Here is a 20,387-nt window from a genome sequence, read left to right as displayed (position 1 = left end):
AAAATGACGCAAATACCGACTTGCTTCTCCAAAAGGTAGCGTCCATAATACTTTGCAGAGATCTATTTTGCTTAAAGGCCACGGAAGTTGCTATAGCTCTTACTTCGTGCGTCTTCACCTTAAGCAAGCATCGGTCTTTTTCATTCAAGTGAGAATGAGCCTCTCGTATTAAAAATCTGATAAAATATGACAAAGCATTCTTTGACATAGGCAATGATGGTTTCTTAACTGAGCACCATAATGCCTCAGATCCACCTCGTAAGGACTTAGTACGAGCTAAGTAGAACTTAAGAGCTCTAACTGGACACAGCACTCTTTCAAGTTCGTTGCCTACGATTTCTGACAGGCAAGGTATATTAAAAGACTTAGGCCAAGGACGAGAAGGCAGTTCATTTTTGGCCAGGAAACCAAGTTGAAGTGAACATGTGGCTTTTTCTGTAGAAAAGCCGATGTTCTTACTGAAGGCATGAATTTCACTGACCCTTTTCGCCGAAGCCAAGCACACTAGGAAAAGCGTCTTGAGGGTGAGATCCTTCAGGGAGGCTGAATGTAATGGCACAAACCTGTCTGACATGAGGAACCTTAGGACCACGTCTAAGTTCCATCCAGGAGTTGCCATACGACGTTCCTTAGAGGTCTCGAAAGACTTAAGGAGATCTTGGAGATCTTTATTGTTGGAAAGATCTAAGCCTCTATGACGAAAGACCGAAGCCAACATGCTCCTGTAGCCCTTAATCGTGGGAGCTGAGAGGGAGCGAACATTTCTCAGATGTAAAAGAAAATCTGCGATTTGGGCTACAGAGGTACTGGAAGAGGACACAGATGCTGACTTGCACCAGTCTCGAAAGACTTCCCACTTCGACTGGTATACTCTGATGGTAGAAGCTCTCCTAGCTCTCGCAATCGCACTGGCTGCCTCCTTCGAAAAGCCTCTAGCTCTTGAGAGTCTCTCGATAGTCTGAAGGCAGTCAGACGAAGCGCGGGGAGGCTTTGATGAACATTCTTTACGTGGGGCTGACGTAAGATATCTACCCTTAGAGGAAGACTTCTTGGAATGTCTACCAGTCATTGAAGTACCTCGGTGAACCACTCTCTCGCGGGCCAGAGGGGAGCAACCAACGTCAACCTTGTCCCTTCGTGAGAGGCGAACTTCTGCAGTACCTTGTTGACTATCTTGAATGGTGGGAATGCATATAAGTCCAAATGAGACCAATCCAGTAGAAACGCGTCTATGTGGATCGCCTCTGGATCTGGGACTGGTGAGCAATAGATCGGTAAACTTTTGGTCAACGAGGTGGCAAAGAGGTCTATGGTGGGTTGACCCCAAGTCGACCAAAGACTCTTGCACACGTCCTTGTGGAGGGTCCATTCCGTGGGTATCACCTGACCCCTCCGACTGAGACAGTCTGCCAAGACGTTCAAATCCCCCTGGATGAATCTCGTCAACAGGGAGATGCCTCGATTTCTTGACCATATGAGAAGGTCCCTTGCGATCTCGTACAGCGTGAGGGAGTGTGTGCCTCCTTGCTTGGAGATGTACGCCAAAGCTGTGGTGTTGTCTGAGTTGACCTCTACCACTTTGTTTCGAAGAATGCTTTCGAATTTCATCAAGGCCAAGTGGACTGCTAATAGCTCCTTGCCGTTGATGTGCATGCTCTTCTGACTTGAGGTCCACAGACCCGAGCATTCCCGACCGTCCAGTGTCGCACCCCAACCCAAATCCGACATGTCTGAGAACAACACGTGGTTTGGGTTCTTGACTGCTAGGGATAGTCCCTCTCTCAGACTGATATTGCTGTCCCACCATTTCAGGCATGCCTTTACTGGTTCGGAGACTGGGATTGATACCGCCTCTAACGTCTTGTCCTTGTTCCAGTGAGAGGCTAGATGGAACTGGAGAGGCCGAAGGTGTAGTCTCCCTAGCGAGACAAACTGCTCCAAGGATGAGAGAGTCCCTACGAGACTCATCCAACTCCTGACTGAACAACGTTCTCTTTTCAGCATTAGTTGGACTTTGAGCAGGGCTTGTTCTATTCGGGTGGCAGACAGAAAAGCCCGAAAAACTGGACTGCGAATCTCCATCCCCAAATATAGAATAGTCTGGGATGGGATCAGTTGGGACTTTTCTAAGTTGACCAAAAGTCCCAACTCCTTGGCCAGACCCAACGTCCAATGTAGATCCTGCAGACAGCGATGACTGGACGATGCTCTGAGAAGCCAGTCGTCCAAGTACAGGGAGGCTTGGATTCCCGATAGATGGAGGAATTTTGCCACATTCCTCATGAGCCTCGTAAACACGAGAGGAGCAGGACTGAGGCCAAAGCACAGGGCTCGAAACTGGTACACCACATTCCTGTAAACAAACCTCAGAAACGGTTGGGAATCTGGGTGTATAGGAATGTGGAAGTACGCATCTCGTAGGTCGAGAGAGACCATCCAGTCTCCCTCTCTGACCGCTGCTAAGACGGACTTCGTGGTCTCCATCGTGAATTTTGTTTTTGTAACAAAAACGTTGAGCGCACTGACGTCTAGCACCGGCCTCCAACCTCCTGTATGCTTTGGGACTAGAAAGAGACGGTTGTAAAACCCCAGTGATTGAAGGTCCGAGACTTTCACCACTGCTCCCTTCTCTAGCAACAGAGACACTTCTTGATTTAGGGCTTGTCTCTTTGACTCCTCTCGGTACCTGGGAGAGAGGTCTATGGGAGTTGTTACTAGAGGAGGTTTGCGTACAAACGGTATTTTGTACCCCTCTCTGAGCAGCAGAACAGACTCTTGGTCTGCACCCCTCTTCTCCCAGGCCTGCCAGAAGCTCTTCAATCTGGCACCTACCGCTGTCTGAGGCTCTGGGCAGTCAGACTCTGCCACGGGAGGACTTGGCGCCTCTCTTCTTACCTCTCTTTCCCTCGGTACGAGAGCCTCCCTTGCTGGGAGCTCTGCCACGAAAGGGCGGGATAAATCTAGATGCAGGAGTCTCGATCCTGGGTCTCACAGCAAAGGATGAAGAAGGAGCCCCTTTGCGAGCAGAGGACGCCATCAGGTCATGGGTGTCCTTCTGCACAAGCGAAGCAGCTATATCCTTAACCAGCTGTTGTGGAAACAAGGCCGCTGATAAGGGAGCAAAGAGCAGTTCCGATCTCTGACAGGGAGTAACTCCTGCCGAAAGGAAAGAGCAAAGGGTTTCTCGCTTCTTTAAGACTCCCGACGTAAAGGTGGAGGCGAGCTCATTGGAGCCATCGCGGATGGCTTTATCCATACAGGACATGATAAGTAAGGAAACATCTTGGTCGGCAGATGAGATCTTCCTACTTAAAGCTCCTAATGACCAGTCAAGAAAGTTAAACACTTCAAAGGCCCTGTATACGCCTTTAAGCAGATGGTCAAGGTCCGAGGAGGACCAACAAATCTTCGAGCGTCTCATGGCCAGGCGACGGGGAGAGTCTACGAGGCTTGAGAAGTCACCCTGGGCAGAGGCAGGGACTCCCAAGCCGAGAACTTCTCCCGTGTCATACCAGACGCTCGATCTAGAAGCAAGCTTAGAAGGAGGGAAGGCAAAGGCCGTCTTCCCCAAACTCCTCCTGGTATCCAACCAGTCGCCTAGAAGACGTAAAGCCCTCTTGGAAGAGCGAGAAAGCACTAGCTTAGTAAAGGCTGGCTTGGTAGCAAGTAAGCCTAGAGCAAACTCAGACGGAGGCGAACGAGGAGCAACAGCAACAAAGTGATCTGGAAAAAGATCCTTGAAAATCATCATGATCTTCTTAAAGTCCATCGAAGGAGGAACCGCCTTAGGTTCATCTACATCTGAAGGATTATCATCAGGATGAGGATCAGCAACGTCCTCATCTGAAGGAGCTTCGTCCGATAACTGCTGAGTTACAAGCAAGGGAGAGACCTGCCTTGGTGGCAATGCTTGACAAGCAGAGTTCACACGCACCGGAGCATCAGTAGCAGTCCAGGACGCTACGTCATGTAACTGCTTAACAGCCTGACTATCAACAACAACAGGAGCGGGAGGACGCTCGACGTCAACTCGAGACTGCCTTGACTGCCTAGACTGAGCAGTCAAAACAACTCTTGACTGCGGTGCTTGACGCTCAACGTCAAAACAAGTCAACTTCGCTGGTTGGCGAACGTCCTGAACGTCAACAAGAGCATTCGGCAGCGGCTGAACGTCCACGTGCGGCTGAAAGTCAACACGGGACTGCATCGAGAGAGGCTCTACAAAACGTGACTGACGTGACTTTGTAACGCCAACGTCAACAGGACGAGCAAAGGCTCGTTTGGGCGGCTGACGGCCAGGATCTCGATCAGCTAAGCGGCGAGGATCATCGTGAACCTTTTCAGCAGAATAGTCCTCCATAAGAGAGGCAAGCTTATTCTGCATGTCTTGCAGTACAACCCATTTAGGATCAACGGGAATGGGTGCGGTAAGAGACGAGGGTAACGTCTGTGACTGCAAAACATTTCCTACACTAAGACTCTCGGAGCCTGTGTTACGCTTCTGTTTAGGCGGCGAGCAGTCTTCCGATGACTGCACAGGGTCAGAGCTGTCCCAATGGCTACAACCAGGACGCTGGACCTGTCCTGAAGGGACTGACTTTCGCTTTAAGGGTCTCGAAAACTTGCTCCACGGTTTCTTACGCGATAAGCCTTCGGATGACGAGGAGAAAACCGTCTCGCTCGTCTTATGGTAGGGGCGGTCTTGACGAGACACGCCTGAAACCATAGAGGGAACGTCTGTTCGTTGGTTAAAGCCTCTCGAACCCATAAGTCCTACGACATTACTTCTCCCTGGGGCTTGGGAGCTTGCAAGAGGTCTCGGACTAGGCGAACGACAGGCACGAACAGACGAACCCTCGGTCGCAACACTGATAACACTTTGCGCACTAATCACTTTCCCACGATTTTCTAATGTGGCACTCTGACACTTTAACTCTTTTACGTCCGCCATGAGTTGATTACGGTCCGTAGCTAACGACTCAACTCTCTCGCCCAAAGCATGAATGGCACGTAACATATCCCGCATTGATGGTTCCTGAGTGCTAGTAGAGGGTTCAGGCACAACTACTACTGGGGAAGGATTAGGTTCAGGGGCATGGGAGGAGGAAAATTCTAACGATCTAGAGGAACTTCTCCTCACCCTATCTCTCTCTAGCTTACGAGAATACTTGTCAAACTCAAGCCAATCGAATTCCGAAAGGCCCACGCACTCATCACACCGATCTCCTAATTGACAGGTTTTACCCCGACAATTAGAACACACAGTATGTGGGTCGAGAGAGGCCTTTGGAAGACGCTTATTGCAATCCCTAGCATTACATTTACGAAATCTAGGAATTGGAGAAGGGTCAGCCATTTTGAAAAGTCAAAGAAAGTCCAAAAAACCATCCAAAGTCATCAACAATTAAATCTATCCAAAAAAGAGTTCAAGAGTTTAAGTTGAAGATAAAACACCTGCACTGCGAAAGCTCAAACCAAAAAGAAGTACTTCACCAAGACTGTTGAAAAACTCCAGGTTAACAGCGAGTAATGGAACACCTTGTCGATCAGACCGACAGAGAAGAACTGGAGCTGTTTACATGTATATGCGGTATCTGGCCGATAGTTGGCGCTGGTGGGCACACCCGCAACCTTCATAGCGATCGCTCGCGAGTTTTTGTGTTCTTCTGTCGAGCCGCCGGAGACGTCAGCTATTATATATTCACCGGCTAAGTTAAATATTTAAAAATAAAAAACCAACACTTATCACAAACGAATATAAGAAAAGATCCAACAATAAAAAAATTGTGACAGTATGTCTGTACCTGTTGCGGCCTAAGAAAAAAGTGGCTACGTTGAGACAGGCGAGTAGGCAGGCTTCCCCATTGCACCACCCGTCGTTATTCAACTACTTAGTTAAGAATTCAATGGCTGTTCCAGCCTATTTTAAGAGCATGAAAGATTTGCATATGCAAAGGAACAAGCATGTACAGTACTAAGATACTATCAACAAGTCATATTGTATTCTGATACTTACAGGATTATAAATGGGTCCTGCCATTCCAAAACTATAACAGAAGTGTTCAACTACACAAAAGTATATACAGTACAACAGATCTGAAAAGAGAAAATTCAATTATAAATGAATAATCATTGTTAATAATGAGGTAACAAAACCAATGCTTTAAAATCTATTTATTTTTGAGAAAGAATCTAATTGTCACCAAAATAACATGCAATTCCTCAAACCTGAAAGAAAAAAATATTCAATAAACATACAACTTTACTTGTTTCATATCATAAATGTTTTAATCAATTTTTCTAAACCATACAAACACGACAAATTTGGAAGTAATTTGTATTTTTCATAACATACAAACTTTTAGCTATTCAATAGGGATTATCTTTCAGCAAAGCTGAAGGACTAGCCATTAAAACTTTAATGCAAGGTGGCAACCACCCAACCACTAGTTAGTGGGAGGATGGAGGGGGTATCCGGGTAGCCACCACTCACTCAAATATCAGTGATATTTCACCATTTTTGATTGCAGGCAGGACTTATGGGGGACAGGTGATGGTGGGACAATTTGATTAAATAGTTAAAGCTTGTACTTTAGGAAAATCACAAATTACTTCCAAATTTGTCATTTGCTCCAACACTAAAAAACCTAACGCTATCTAATAGGGATGATTCACCCATTAGGGAGGCTGTAGTCCGACCTCTGGCTTGGTCATTGACCTAAGTTTTACCTGTACAGGGGTAGACCGTAACTGGGAAAAACCTTGACACCTCAATATTAGGAGAAATATGATATTTTCCTTATAAAATAAATTTTTGAATATACTTACCCGGTGAATATATAAATAGCTGACGTCTCCGTCGGTCGACAGATTCCAAAAACTTGCGAGCGATCGCCATGAAGGATGCCGGGTGTGCCCACCAGCGCCGACTATCGGCCAGATACCGCATATACTTCTCAACCAAACCAGTTTTTCTCAGTCCGTAGGGTCTCTATCGGGGAGGAAGGGAGGGCCTTTAATATTATATATTCACCGGGTAAGTATATTCAAAAATTGATTTTATAAGGAAAATATCATTTTTAAATATTAAACTTAGCCGGTGAATATATAAATAGCTGATTCACACCCATGGTGGTGGGTAGAGACCAGTATTAAAACAAAGGCGTATATGCTCAAGAGTTTTTGACAACTATTCAAAAAACAAACTTAAGTATAGGTACCTGGTAAGGAAGCTGACTCTGATAATTACTCTGCCTATTTAGTCCGCTATCCTCACGAAGCCCAGCGATCCTCTTAGGATGCTGAAAGACTCCCAGGAGCTGCTATATCCAGGGTGAACACCCCTATAACAGGACCTCATCAATACCCTTAATCTGGGCGCTCTCAAGAAACAATATTTTGACCACCCGCCAAATCAAAAAGATTGCGAAAGACTTCTTAGTCTCCCGTACAACCCAAAATAAGATTAAAAATTTCAAGAGTAGATTAAAAGGATATTGGGATTAAGGGAATGTAGTGGTAGAGCCTTCACCCACTACTGCACTCGCTGCTACGAATGGTCCCAGTGTGTAGCAGTCCTCATAAAGAGTCTGGACATCTTTCAAGTAATATGAAGCGAAAACCGACTTGCCTCTCCAAAAGGTCGCGTCCATAATACTTTTAATGGATCTAACTTCATGAGCCTTGACTTTAAGTAAATTATGATCCTTCTCACTTAAATGAGTGTGTGCCTCCCGAATCAAAAGTCTAATAAAATAAGACCACGCATTCTTAGACATGGGCAAAGAGGGCTTTTTAACGGAGCACCATAAAGCCTCTGAACAACCTCGTCGCGGTTTAGTTCTGGATAAACAAAATTTAAGAGCTCTAACGGGGCACAGCACTCTTTCAACTTCATTCCCCACAATCTCAGAAAGACTGGGGATTTCAAATGATTTAGGCCAAGGACGAGACGGAAGTTCATTCTTGGCCAAAAAACCAAGTTGAAGAGCGCATACTGCTTTATTAGCGGAGAAGCCGATGTTCTTGCTAAAAGCATGTATCTCACTAACCCTTTTAGCCGAAGCCAAGCTCACCAAAAAAAAGTGTCTTGAGGGTAAGATCCTTCAGGGAGGCTGAATTTAATGGTTCAAACCTGTATGACATAAGGAACTGTAGGACCACGTCCAAGTTCCAAGCAGGAGTCGAAATATGACGCTCCTTGGAAGTCTCGAAAGACTTAAGCAGGTCTTGGAGATCTTTGTTATTAGAAAGATCCAAACCCTTATGCCTGACAACAGAAGCTAACATGCTTCTGTAGCCTTTAATGGTGGATGCAGAGAGGGAGCGACCGTTTCTCAGATAAAGCAGAAAATCCGCAATCTGCGCTACAGAGGCACTTGGAAGAGGAAATAGAGGAGGACTCGCACCAGTCTCTAAATACCTCCCATTTCGACTGATAGATCCTGATGGTAGAGGATCTTCTAGCCCTCGCGATCGCTCTAGCTGCCTCCTTCGAAAACCCTCTAGCTCAAGAGAGTCTTTCGATAGTCTGAAGGCAGTTAGACGAAGCATGGGGAGGCTTTGATGAAATCTCTTTACGTGAGGCTGTCGCAAGAGATCCATCCGTAACGGCAGACTTCTTGGAACGTCTACCAGCCATAGAAGTACCTCTGTGAACCACTCTCTCGCGGGCCAGAGTGGAGCAACCAACGTCAACCTGGTCCCTTCGTGAGAGGTGAACTTCTGCAGCACCTTGTTTAGGATCTTGAAAGGTGGAAAGGCATAAACGTCCAGGTGAGACCAGTCCAGCAGGAAAGCGTCTATGTGGGCTGCCTCTGGATCTGGAACTGGAAAGCAGTAAGTCGAGAGCCTCTTTGTAAGTGAAGTCGCAAAAAGATCTATGGTGGGTTGACCCCATGTCATCCATAGCTTCTCGCACACAGTCTTATGCAACGTCCACTCCATGGAGATGACTTGTCCTCTTCTGCTGAGGCAGTCCGCCAAGACATTCATTTTTCCTTGCACAAATCTCGCCAAAGGAGAGATGTTACTTGCCTTAAATGGAGTTCCTTCTGATCCGTGGACCAAAGACCCGAGCATTCCAGACTGTCCAGTGGAGCTCCCTAACCCAAATCCGATGCATCTGAATACAACACATGGTTTGGGTTCTTGATCGCAAGAGAAAGACCTTCTCGAAGTCTGATGTTGCTGTCCCACCAAGTCAGACATGTCTAGACTGAGTTGGAGATTGGGAAAGAGATACTCTCTAAGCCCTTCTCCTTGTTCCAATGGTTTAGGTGAAATTGGAGAGGGCAAAGGTTGAGTCTCCCCAGAGAGATAAACTACTCCAGCGATGAAAGAGTTCCCACGAGGCTCATTCAAACTCTTACAAAGAAACTGTTTTTCTCTTGCAAGTGAAGGACTTTTAACAGACTTGTTCCATTCTTGTGGGAGACGAAAAGGCCCGAAAAATCCGACACTGTATCTCCATTCCCAAATAAAGAATAGTCTGGGATGGAATACTGTAAGTTACGACTTCTCTACGTTCACTATGAGACCTAGCTCCTTGGTTAGGTCTAATGTCCATTAGAGGCTCTCCAGACAGCGATTTAACCCTGGATAGGTACGATGGGTCGTTCGCGACCCCGAGCGTCAAAAAAAAACAGGTTTTTCTCACGTGACTCACCCCCGTGACTGAATTTGTGGGTGATCGACCTGCAGGAGGTGTCTCCCCTACACGCTCTAGTAGTGTCCAGATGTGCATTGCTGTAGCTGTACTCCTTCCCCGATTTCTGAGACGCATCGGGGTCGAGCGCGACCGAGTTTACCCTTCTAAGGTAGTTTGCATAATTATCAAAGTTATTACGTATTATGAAATTGTCGTAGAATGGTGCAACTTGTATAGGTTATCAGTTGTGGAAAGTCTTGGTGGATTGTTTGGCTACCATGTGCATGATTTTTTTTTTAGTTAAAATGTCGTTCATCACCACGAGGACCATTTTACCGCGAGTGCCCCTTTTTCATTTTTTTTCATTTTTTTGCCAAGTCATTTTTCCGTAAGATATTGCCAAATAGTGTCGTAAAACTTTTGCTTGTTTAGTGTTGGAAAGTGTGTCTAGATGATCTGGCTACCCATGCATGACTTTGTTTTTGTCAGATACGACGTAGTTATTGGTATATTGGGTATTTAACTGCGGTTACCAATTTCTGTTTTTTTTCAATATTTGTAAAAATTACTACGTAGTAAGGAATTGCCGTATATTATTCATTTTTTTTTCATGTTTATGTGTTAGAAAGTGTGCCTTGATGGTTGGGCTAACACGTGCATGTCTTTTTTTTTTATCTGAGATGCCGTATATTAGAATGTCGGGCATTTTACCGCGAGTACCCCTTTTTCATTTTTTTTCATTTTTTTGCCAAGTCATTTTTCCGTAAGATATTGCGAAATAGTGTCGTAAAACTTTTGCTTTTTTAGTGTTGGAAAGTGTGTCTAGATGATCTGGCTACCCATGCGTGATTTTGTTTTTGTCAGATACGACGTAGTTATTGGTATATTGGGTATTTAACTGCGGTTGCCAATTTCTGTTTTTTTTTCAATATTTGTAAAAATTTACTACGTAGTAAGGAATTGCCGTATATTATTGATTTTTTTTTCATGTTTATGTGTTAGAAAGTGTGCCTTGATGGTTGGGCTAACACGTGCATGTCTTTTTTTTTATCTGAGATGCCGTTTATTAGAATGTTGGGCATTTTTCCGCGAGAGCCCCTTTTTATTTGTTTTGCATTTTTTTGCTTAGTCATGTTACCGTAAGGAATTGGCAAGTAGTGTCGCAAAACTTATATTTTTATAGTGTTGGAAAGTGTTTCTAGATGATCTGGCTACACATGCCTATTTTTTTTTTTAGCCAGATATGGCGTATATATAAGTATGTGTTCGATTTTCCTGTGATTGCCATTTTTTCGTTTTTTCCCATTTCTTTCAAAATTACTACGTACTAAGGAACTATCACAGAGTAATGATTCATTTATATGTTTATTTGTCGGAAAATGTGCCTTGATGGTTTGCCTAGCACGTGGCTGAAATTTTTTTTTTCTGAAATGCCGTATATTAGAATGGCCATTTTTCCACGAGTGCCCCTTTTTATTTGTTTTGCATTTTTTTGCTTAGTCATGTTACCGTAAGGAATTGGCAAGTAGTGTCGCAAAACTTATAATTTCATAGGGTTGGAAAGTGTTTCTAGATGATCTGGCTACCCATGCCTATCTTTTTTTTTTTAGCCAGATATGGCGTATATATAGGTATGTGTTCGATTTTCCTGTGATTGCCATTTTTTCGTTTTTTCCCATTTCTTTCAAAATTACTACGTACTAAGGAACTATCACAGAGTAATGATTCATTTAGATGTTTATTTGTCGGAAAATGTGCCTTGATGGTTTGCCTAGCACGTGGCTGAATTTTTTTTTTCTGAAATGCCGTATATTAGAATGTTAGCCATTTTTCCGCGAGTGCCCCTTTTTATTTGTTTTGCATTTTTTCGCTTAGTCATGTTACCGTAAGGAATTGGCAAGTAGTGTCGCAAAACTTATATTTTTATAGTGTTGGAAAGTGTTTCTAGATGATCTGGCTACCCATGCCTATCTTTTTTTTAGCCAGATATGGCGTATATATAGGTATGTGTTCGATTTTCCGGTGATTGCCATTTTTTCGTTTTTTCCCAATTCTTTCAAAATTACTACGTACTAAGGAACTATCACAGAGTAATGATTCCTCTAGATGTTTATTTGTCGGAAAATTTTGTTTACTTTTTTTTTTGATTGAATATCATCAAATTTTTTTAGCTAAAATATTATATTGTTTTACATTTTTTTTTTTTCGATTTTATTTCCCTTCAAAAAATTTTTTTGGGGTCAGAATTTTAATTTTATAGTCGTAAAATAATCGACAATTATCCAGCAACCCACCATACAATTTTTATGCATATCCAATAATAATTAGATTAGTAAATAACACCTTGAAATTGACATACCCTTCCTACATTTCAAGTGGCAGATTAGGGAGTCTGAGTCAGTGTGGTTGGCGGCCATTTTGTGGACATATCCGAAGCGTAAGCTACCCTATCTATATATATTCTTGTTCCCTATAGAATTTGTGATATTTTGGTATATTTTTACCTGCATAAATATCATATTATATATTAAATATATGTATTTTTTTACGAAATTTCTAAGTACTCAAAAAATTACCTTTAGATATGGCCCCTGATATAAATGTAATTTACAAAATAATGAAGATTTTTTTACATATTTCTATTTTAGGATAACATATGTTTATTCCCTAAAAAAATTAGCCAATTCCTATTTTATTTGGGTACCCAAAAAAATTCATGAAATTTGGACAAATTTTTTTGGCCAAAAAAAGTTACCCTTTTTTTCTCATTTCAGATCTTCACCTCCATGGGTCTGACTTCATCCAAAATACATCAAGATGTGTCCTAAACATTCAAGAATCAATTCCTAAAAGGATTTGTGTATATATGTATAAACTTTTTTTTTATGAATTTTTATGTCAGGTCTTTTTTTTTCTACTTAATTTTTTAAAATATTTATAATAAATAGTTTTTCTGCAGATGAGTAGTATTTATCTTTACAGTTGTTTTAAGCATTCATTGAAGTTTTTTTTGGCAAAAGAAAAAAGGAGGTTACTGCAAAAACTGATTTTTCAAGAATTTTTTTTGGCGTCGGGGTCGTTCGCGTCCGAGTATACCCTTAAAGGGGTGTCCGAGGAGCGTACCTATCCAGGGTTAATGACAACGCCCTGATTAGCCAGTCGTCAAAATAAAGGGAGGCTCTGAATCCTCAAAAAATGTAGAAAGCTTGCTACATTTTGCAAGCGCCTTGTAAAAACAAGTGGAGCAGGAATGAGGCCGAAGCACAGTGCTCGAAATTGGTACATTACTTTCCCGTCCACAAACCTCAGATGTTGTTGAAAGTTTGGATGAATCGGGATGTAGAAGTATGCATCCTGAAGGTCGAGAGAGACCATCCAGTCGCCTTCCCTTACTGCTGCCAAGACAGATTTGGTAGTCTTCATCGTGAACTTTGTCTTGACAATGAACACATTGAGCGCACTTACATCTTAAGTACTCCTGCAGTGAACGTGGCTGCCAGATCATTGGAGCCATCCCTGATAGCCTTGTTCCTGCAGTGAACGTGGCTGCCAGATCATTGGAGCCATCCCTGATAGCCTTGTTCATGCATGACATAATTGTACAGCAATACATTGACAACTGGAGAGACCTTCTTACTTAAGGCTCCCAGTGACCAATCCAACAAATAAAAAACTTCAAACGCTCGAAAAAACTCCTAACAGGAGATGGTCTAGCTCTGAAGCAGACCATAAAATCTTGGAGCGTCTCATGGCTAGACGACGAGGAGAGTCCACTAGGCTTAAGAAGCCTCCCTGTGCAGAGGCAGGTACTCCCAAGCCGAGAACTTCTCCTCGAGCTTCTCCTGTGTCACACCAGACGCCCGAGCGAGAAGCTAATTAAGAAGGAGGAAAAGCAAAAGCAGACTTTCCTAAACTTCTCCTGGATTCCAACCAGTCTCCCACTAAGAGCATGGCCCTCCTGGAAGAACAAGAGAGAACTGACTTCGTAAATGTAGGAGTCGAAGAAAGTCATGCCAAGAGTAAACTCAGACGGCGGAGCAGCCATTACAAAAAGAGTAGGACAAAATTTCACTAAAGAAATTCATAATTAAAAAACAAGGGATTGTTGGACCACCCTAGGTTACTCCTCTTCTGAATGACTCCCCAAAGGTACATTAGTTGAAAGGGGGTCATCAACTTCTTCAGAAGGCACATCATCTGATAAATCTAAAGTCTTGCGAGAAGGAGATTTATATTCAGAATGACGTGAAGGAAAAAACCTGACACCTTGTATATGAACAGAAGTTAAAGTTGGAGGGTCGATGTCACGTTGTGACTGCAGAGAATGTTATTCTACTACACGTCGTGACAGAAGTAACTGACGTTGAAACGTCTCGTAGTAACAGCGGTGACTGCTGTTCGATGCTATATCGTGACTACGATGACTGACCCTCGACGTAACGTCATGTCTACGGTGTCTACCGCTCAACGTCACGTCGTGTCTGCGGTGTCTGCAGCTCAACGTCACGCTGTGACTGCAGTGGCTGACGTTCAGAGCGATCAAAGTTACATCGAGATTTATGCTCCGCATCTCGTTAAACAGCAAAGCTGTCACTAGGGATAACGTCAGCGTGGCGTAACAAAGCTCGTCTAGAAGGTTGAAGACCCGAATCACGTATCCCAGAACCGTGACGTACAAAAAGCAAAGGATCCTTTCGCACAGGAACAGGATCGAAAGCTTCTATTAAAGAAGAAAGCTTTAACAGCATATCTTGCAAAACACTTCACTTCGGATCAACCTGTGACTGCGGTGGCCGACGTTCAAACGTCACGTAGTAACAGCGGTGACTGCTGATCGATGCTATATCGTGACTACGGTGACTGACACTCAACGTCACGTTGTGTCTACGGTGTCTACCGCTCAACGTCACGTCGAGTCTTGTGGCAGAAACGTCTGTACATGAACGTCATCGCTATGAACGGGACTCTTATGATGACTACAGTGAACCCTCGCTACTTTGCGGTTCGACCATCGCGGATTCACCACTTCGCGGATTTTTTCCATAACCCATATATATACAGTAATATATATATATATATATATATATATATATATATATATATATATATATGCATGTATTTATGTATATATGTAGGTATGTATATGTGTATACATATAAATATATATATATATATACACACACACACATATATATATATATATATATATATATATATATATATATATATATATATATATATATATATATATCTATATATCTAAAGTAGGAAGATGTGATGTAGTTCTAAGGGAAAAGTATGGGAAATATGTCTGGGTAATAAGCAAAGCTCTACCTCCAGTTTGTTTCTATATTATGATCAGAGATAAATGTAAACAAAACATTGGTTGCCATTTTTTATCGTGCTTTTTAGCATGTTTAGGAAATGCATGATATAAAATCACCTTTACTATTTGTGCCTGTTTTAGTTTAGGGTACTGTAGTACATGCATTAAATGTTCTGTACATTAAAGGGTAGTTTGTTAACAGTACTACGTACAAGGGAAGGTTTTAAAAGTCTGAATATACATGTTGAATAAATAGGTAAATATGGTGTCACTACTTCGCGGATTTTCACCTATCGCGGCCGCGACTGGAACCTATCTACCGCGATAAACGAGGGTTCACTGTACAGCTAAGACGTTGAACTTGTTCTGAAGGAACTAATAAACGTTTCAAACGTCTCGAAACTTTACGCCCAGGCTTTTAAAGAGACGAATCATCGGAAGACGAGGAGAAACTTCGTCTCTCCTGTCTTATGGCAAGGACGTGCTTGACGAGCAACGTCTGATACCTTTGAGGGAACGTCTGTTCGTTGGTTTACACTCCTCACTCCCTTAGGTCCTACGACATTCCTTCTCCCTGGTGCAGGGGAGCCTGAAAGAGGTCTCGGACTAGGCAAGTGACAAGCACGAACAAACGAACCCTCCGCAACACAGAACATGTTTTTTGCACTTACTTCACTGATATCACATTTTATAATAATTTCACATTAGACATGAATAAAACTGATTTCTACCTAAAGCACGCAATTCTCCCTTAAATCAAAAGGTTAGAATTGCGAAATGAGTCGTATAATGTAAACACATTAGTACAAAATGAAACACACATGCAAAAATCAATAAACATATACATATATATCGAATAAAACGGAAATATATAAAGTTAAAAAGATCAGTAACTGGGGATGAGACTAAACACTAGTTCACTAAGGACTACGTTTTCAATCTCTCACCGTACAGTGCCTTGGGACGAGAATAAAAACTAAAACGTTTTATCCTCTCTCCCCGTACAGAGACTTGGGACGAGAGTAAAAAACTGAAGCGAGAACAACGTTACTCGCTCCCAAACTCCTTGTACAGAGACTTGGGACGAGAATAAAGATCGGATCGTTCTCTCTTTCTCTCTCTCTCTCTCTCTCTTGTCACTCACAAGAGAATGGCCCACTCACCCTTCGTCAATAACAGGTTATTTGACTAAAGGAAAAAAACTGAAAGGACTCAGAAATTGAAAATTAACATGTTCCTTTAAATTAGTATCTAAAAAACTTCAGTTTGAAAGAAGAATGAACAAAACGTCAAAATCGATTTACTCTTTCTGCAAAGTGAAACCGTGATTCTCTCTTTCTCTATCGTAACGATAGAGCGCAAACTGCGTAGCATAAATAAACCAAACGTTAGTTCATCTTTGAAAAACAGCACGAAGACTATTCAAAGAATAAATTTCTTAAAATATTTTCTAAAAATATTCATCTCATCATTCATACAGAGCAACTGTTTTAATCTAAACAAAAATAAAAGTTGAATGGGCTCAACGTTGTTTAACTTCGTTTTCCAAGTTAGGACCGCCTACAAAGAATAGGTAAAGGCCGCATATAAACAAAAACATAAAATTTATTTCGATGTTTAGTATAAATGGAAAGCTAATCGAAGAGGCCTAATAAAGGCGGGTGAGATATAAAATATATAGAGGTAAATCTATAAATATCAACAATAATTTATAAAGTGATAAAATAATTACTAAAAGCCTTTAACACACTTCCGTACACTGAGGGAAGGGTTGGCCATCTTTTCTCTATGGAAAAACCAGAGCGAGATTAAAAAAGCAAGGGCAAAAACTTTTCCTCTCCTTTCAAAAGCATTTCTTTTGAAGATAGTATAGAATAATCCAACACGGCGAAAGCAATAAGACCAAAACCAAGTACTTCACCAATCGGTAGAAAACTCCAGGTCAAGCGCGAGCGGAATCAGTGTTGTCTTTAACACCGACAGAGAAAAACTGGTTTGGTTGAGAAGTATATGCGGTATCTGGCCGATAGTCGGCGCTGGTGGGCACACCCGGCATCCTTCATGGCGATCGCTCGCGAGTTTTTGGAATCTGTCGACCGACGGAGACGTCAGCTATTTATATATTCACCGGCTAAGTTTAATATTTAAAATGGAAATGTGCCCATAGCAGCCTGAGCAACCTGTGTGATTGTGAGGAACTAGCAATGTGAAGGTCTAGGTAAGAATATTCTAAGTTTAAAGATAGGAATCTTAATTCAAACAAAAACGTTCCCAATACCCACCTCACAGGGGTATCAGGGATAAGTACAAGTATGAAGGCTATACTAAGTTACACACAGGAAATGGTTCTTATCTGCAGATAGGTGAGGCCAGGAAAGGACTGCCATGACACCTTCTTGGAGGAGCCTGCCGTCCTACTTGTCGAGGGTTTGCTGGTCTGCAGCTGCTTCTTGGAGGTGGAGAGGCCTTCCCATAGGACTTGTTGGTCAATGCCCATGGTGCTGTTCCCCAAGAGAGGGGAAGATGAAGGAAAAGAAAAGAGCCAGTCATTCTTTACATTAATACAGACTAATCCTGGGTAACCAATGCCCTCAACCATCTACAGTACTACTTATCCATCAAGGAGCCCGAGGTATTCTTAAAGCCCCTGTTGTGCAACCACCACAGGACCAATGGAAAACGTATCCATGTTCCCGTGGGTCACATCTTGCAGGTATTGGTGGTGAGGGTTGTCTGACGCTCCCAAAAGCCTGCTTGTAACATCTGTACCCCTGAGGAGTTGCATTTAAACACCAGGAACGTGCTTATACCCCTGACGTCATGAGCTCTAGGTCGTCGAGTGGGAGGAGTTTCAGTATTCAGTGCATGGTCGATGACCTTGCGAATCCAGGCGGAAATGGTATTCGTTGTAACCCTCCTCTTGACCCTCCCTATGCTAACAAAAAGTGCTGGCACACGGGGACGAGCTGCTGCAGTGCGTTTAAGATAATATCTCAAACTCCTCACTGGGCACAGAAACAGTTGATCTGGGTCATCAGTTACAGAACGAAGACTCTTGATCCAAAAAGCCCTGAACCTCGAATCGTGACCACTGGATTTCGAGTCTTGGCAATAAACTCAAGGACAAAGCTGAGTGTCACTTTCCCCCATCCCCTTGAATGATGGATGTCATAGGATAGACCATGGAGTTCACTAACTCTCTTTGCCAAAGCTAAGGCGAGTAGAAACACAGTCTTCAAAGTGAGATGGCGATCTGTTGCTTGGCGTAATGGTTCGTATGGAGGGCCCTTAAGGTACCGAAGGACTCGAACCACATTCCAAGGAGGAGGTCTAACTTCCGACTGGGGGTAAGTGATCTCATAGCTATGTATGAGGAGAGATAACGCCAATGAAAAGGAAAGATTGACCTCTTTCAGTCCAAAGGCCATGCTTAAGGCTGAGCAATAGCCTTTCACTTCAGAGACCAAGAGGAGCTTTTCCTCCCGAAGGTAAACAAGGAGCTCCGCTATTATACGAATAGTACCATCGAGAGAAGAGATACCCATTCCACGACAGCAACCACGGAAGACTGTGTACTTTGCCTGGTATACTGATGCAGAGGATATTCAGAGGTATCCACACATCCTCCTAATAACTCATTGCAAAAAGCCTCCCTGAGAGAGGAGATGCTGGATAGTCTCCAGGCGTGAAGACATAGGGAAGCTATGGCTTTGTGAAAGATATTCACGTGTGGTTGTCCAAGTAGATCGGGATATGGAGAGAGTTCCCACGGTAGCTCTATCAGGAGCTGCAGAAGGTCCAGAAACCATTCCACGAGATGCTATAGCGAAGCTATGAGCATCATGTAAAGGTTGTTGGGTGCTCTGGTTTTGTTGAGCATCCTTCTCATCAGACAAAATAGGGGAAAGGCGTACACCAATGTTGTCACACCGTTGTTAGAATGCATCTTTTCAGAGAACCTGAGGGTTCGGGACTAGGGAGCAATACAGCGGGATCCTAAAGTTAAGATATGTCAAGAACAGATCCACAGTCAGGGAACCCCACAAAGTAAGGACTTTGTTGGCTATCCAATGATTCAAAGACCATTCAAAGCCCACTATCTGAGTAGCTCTGCTCAGATTGTCTGCGAGCACATTCCTTTTACCCAGAATGAAGCGTGCGTATAGGGACACCAAATGTTCTTCTGTCCATCATAGAGCCTCTACCACCAGATGGCATGAGGGCTGCGAAAAAATACCACCTTGCTTGTTTACGTATGCCACTACAGTGGTGTTGTCGTTCATCAATGCCACAGTGACACCTTCCAGGAACAGTTGAAACTGTTAAAGAGCTAAGAAGGCTTCTCTCATCTCTAGGAGATTTATGTTCTGGTACCTTTCAGACTCGGACCAGAGCCCGGAGGCCATGTGGTGCAGCAAGTGAGGCCCCCACCGTTCTTTTGATATGTCTGTATAGAGCATTAATTCCGGGGGAGAGACGAGAAGGTCTATCTCTATGTGGAGGTTCTCCTCTGTCGCCCACCACAGAAGATCTGCCCTCTGTTCCAGTCCCATGGGAACAAGAGTATCCTGGGTGCCGGAGTGCTGGTTCCACCTAGATTTCAGTTGCCACTGAAGGGATCAAACCCGAAGGCGACCATTGGAAATTACACAAACCAGGGAGGCTAGGTTACCTAGAAGACATATCCATTGTCGGGCTGGAAGTTCTTCTCATCTGAGGAGGGGCTTGCCACCTCGCTCAGCCTGTGTACTCTGTCATCTGATATAAAGACTTTCTGAAGACTGTTGTCCCTTATCATAACAAGGTAAACCCATCTTTGAGAGGGGTGCCGTGACAGCTTCTCAAGATTTATCAAGATCCCCACATCCTGACAAAACTCGAGTAGCCCATCTCGGTGTTAAAAAAGGGTTACCACTGAGTCTGCCAGAATCAGCCAATCGTCGCAGTAACAAAGAAGGCAAATGACGATTCTGTGAGCCCATGATGAAACTAGGGCGAACACTGTCATGAATACCTGGGGTTCTATTGAAAAGCCAAAGCACAGCACCTTGAACTCGTATTGTTTTCCTTCGTGTATGATCCAGGGATAGTTCTTTGAAGACGGATGGACTCGGACCTGGAAGTATGCATCCTTCAGATCCAGGGTGCACATGAAGTCCTGAGGCCTTACAGCCTGAATGACTGTGTTTGCCATCTCCATCTTAAACGGAGTTTGAAGGAAACTTTTTGAAGGACAAACTTTTTCAAGGCCAAGAGATCTATGACTGGTCTCCAGCCTCCAGACGCCTTTCTGACATGAAAATTGACTGAAGAAACCTGGGGACCCGTCGCTGACCTCTTGGAGAAGCTCCCTTCTCCAACATGGTCTGGATTCCAGTCCGAATGGCGAGCTCCGTTGCAGATCCCTTCGCA

General features: G+C 43.3%; 1 protein-coding gene across 2 annotated transcripts in view; it reads right to left on the bottom strand.

The window, feature by feature from the left end:
• LOC137653404 (galectin-8-like) overlaps positions 1–20,387 on the bottom strand; it is a 402,287-nt gene that overhangs the window by 286,774 nt on the left and 95,126 nt on the right. For both annotated transcript variants that reach the window (XM_068386760.1, XM_068386761.1), the window contains exon 2: positions 6,017–6,096. In XM_068386760.1, the coding sequence (XP_068242861.1) occupies positions 6,017–6,040 (24 nt within the window). In that variant the 5' untranslated portion in view covers positions 6,041–6,096. The remainder of the gene's footprint in view (positions 1–6,016; positions 6,097–20,387) is intronic.

This window comes from Palaemon carinicauda, chromosome 14 (assembly GCF_036898095.1).
Source record: "Palaemon carinicauda isolate YSFRI2023 chromosome 14, ASM3689809v2, whole genome shotgun sequence".
In the NCBI taxonomy this organism is placed as follows: Eukaryota; Metazoa; Arthropoda; class Malacostraca; order Decapoda; family Palaemonidae; genus Palaemon; species Palaemon carinicauda.
Note: the sequence above shows the minus strand (reverse complement) of the source record. Positions and strands in the feature narration are given on the sequence as shown.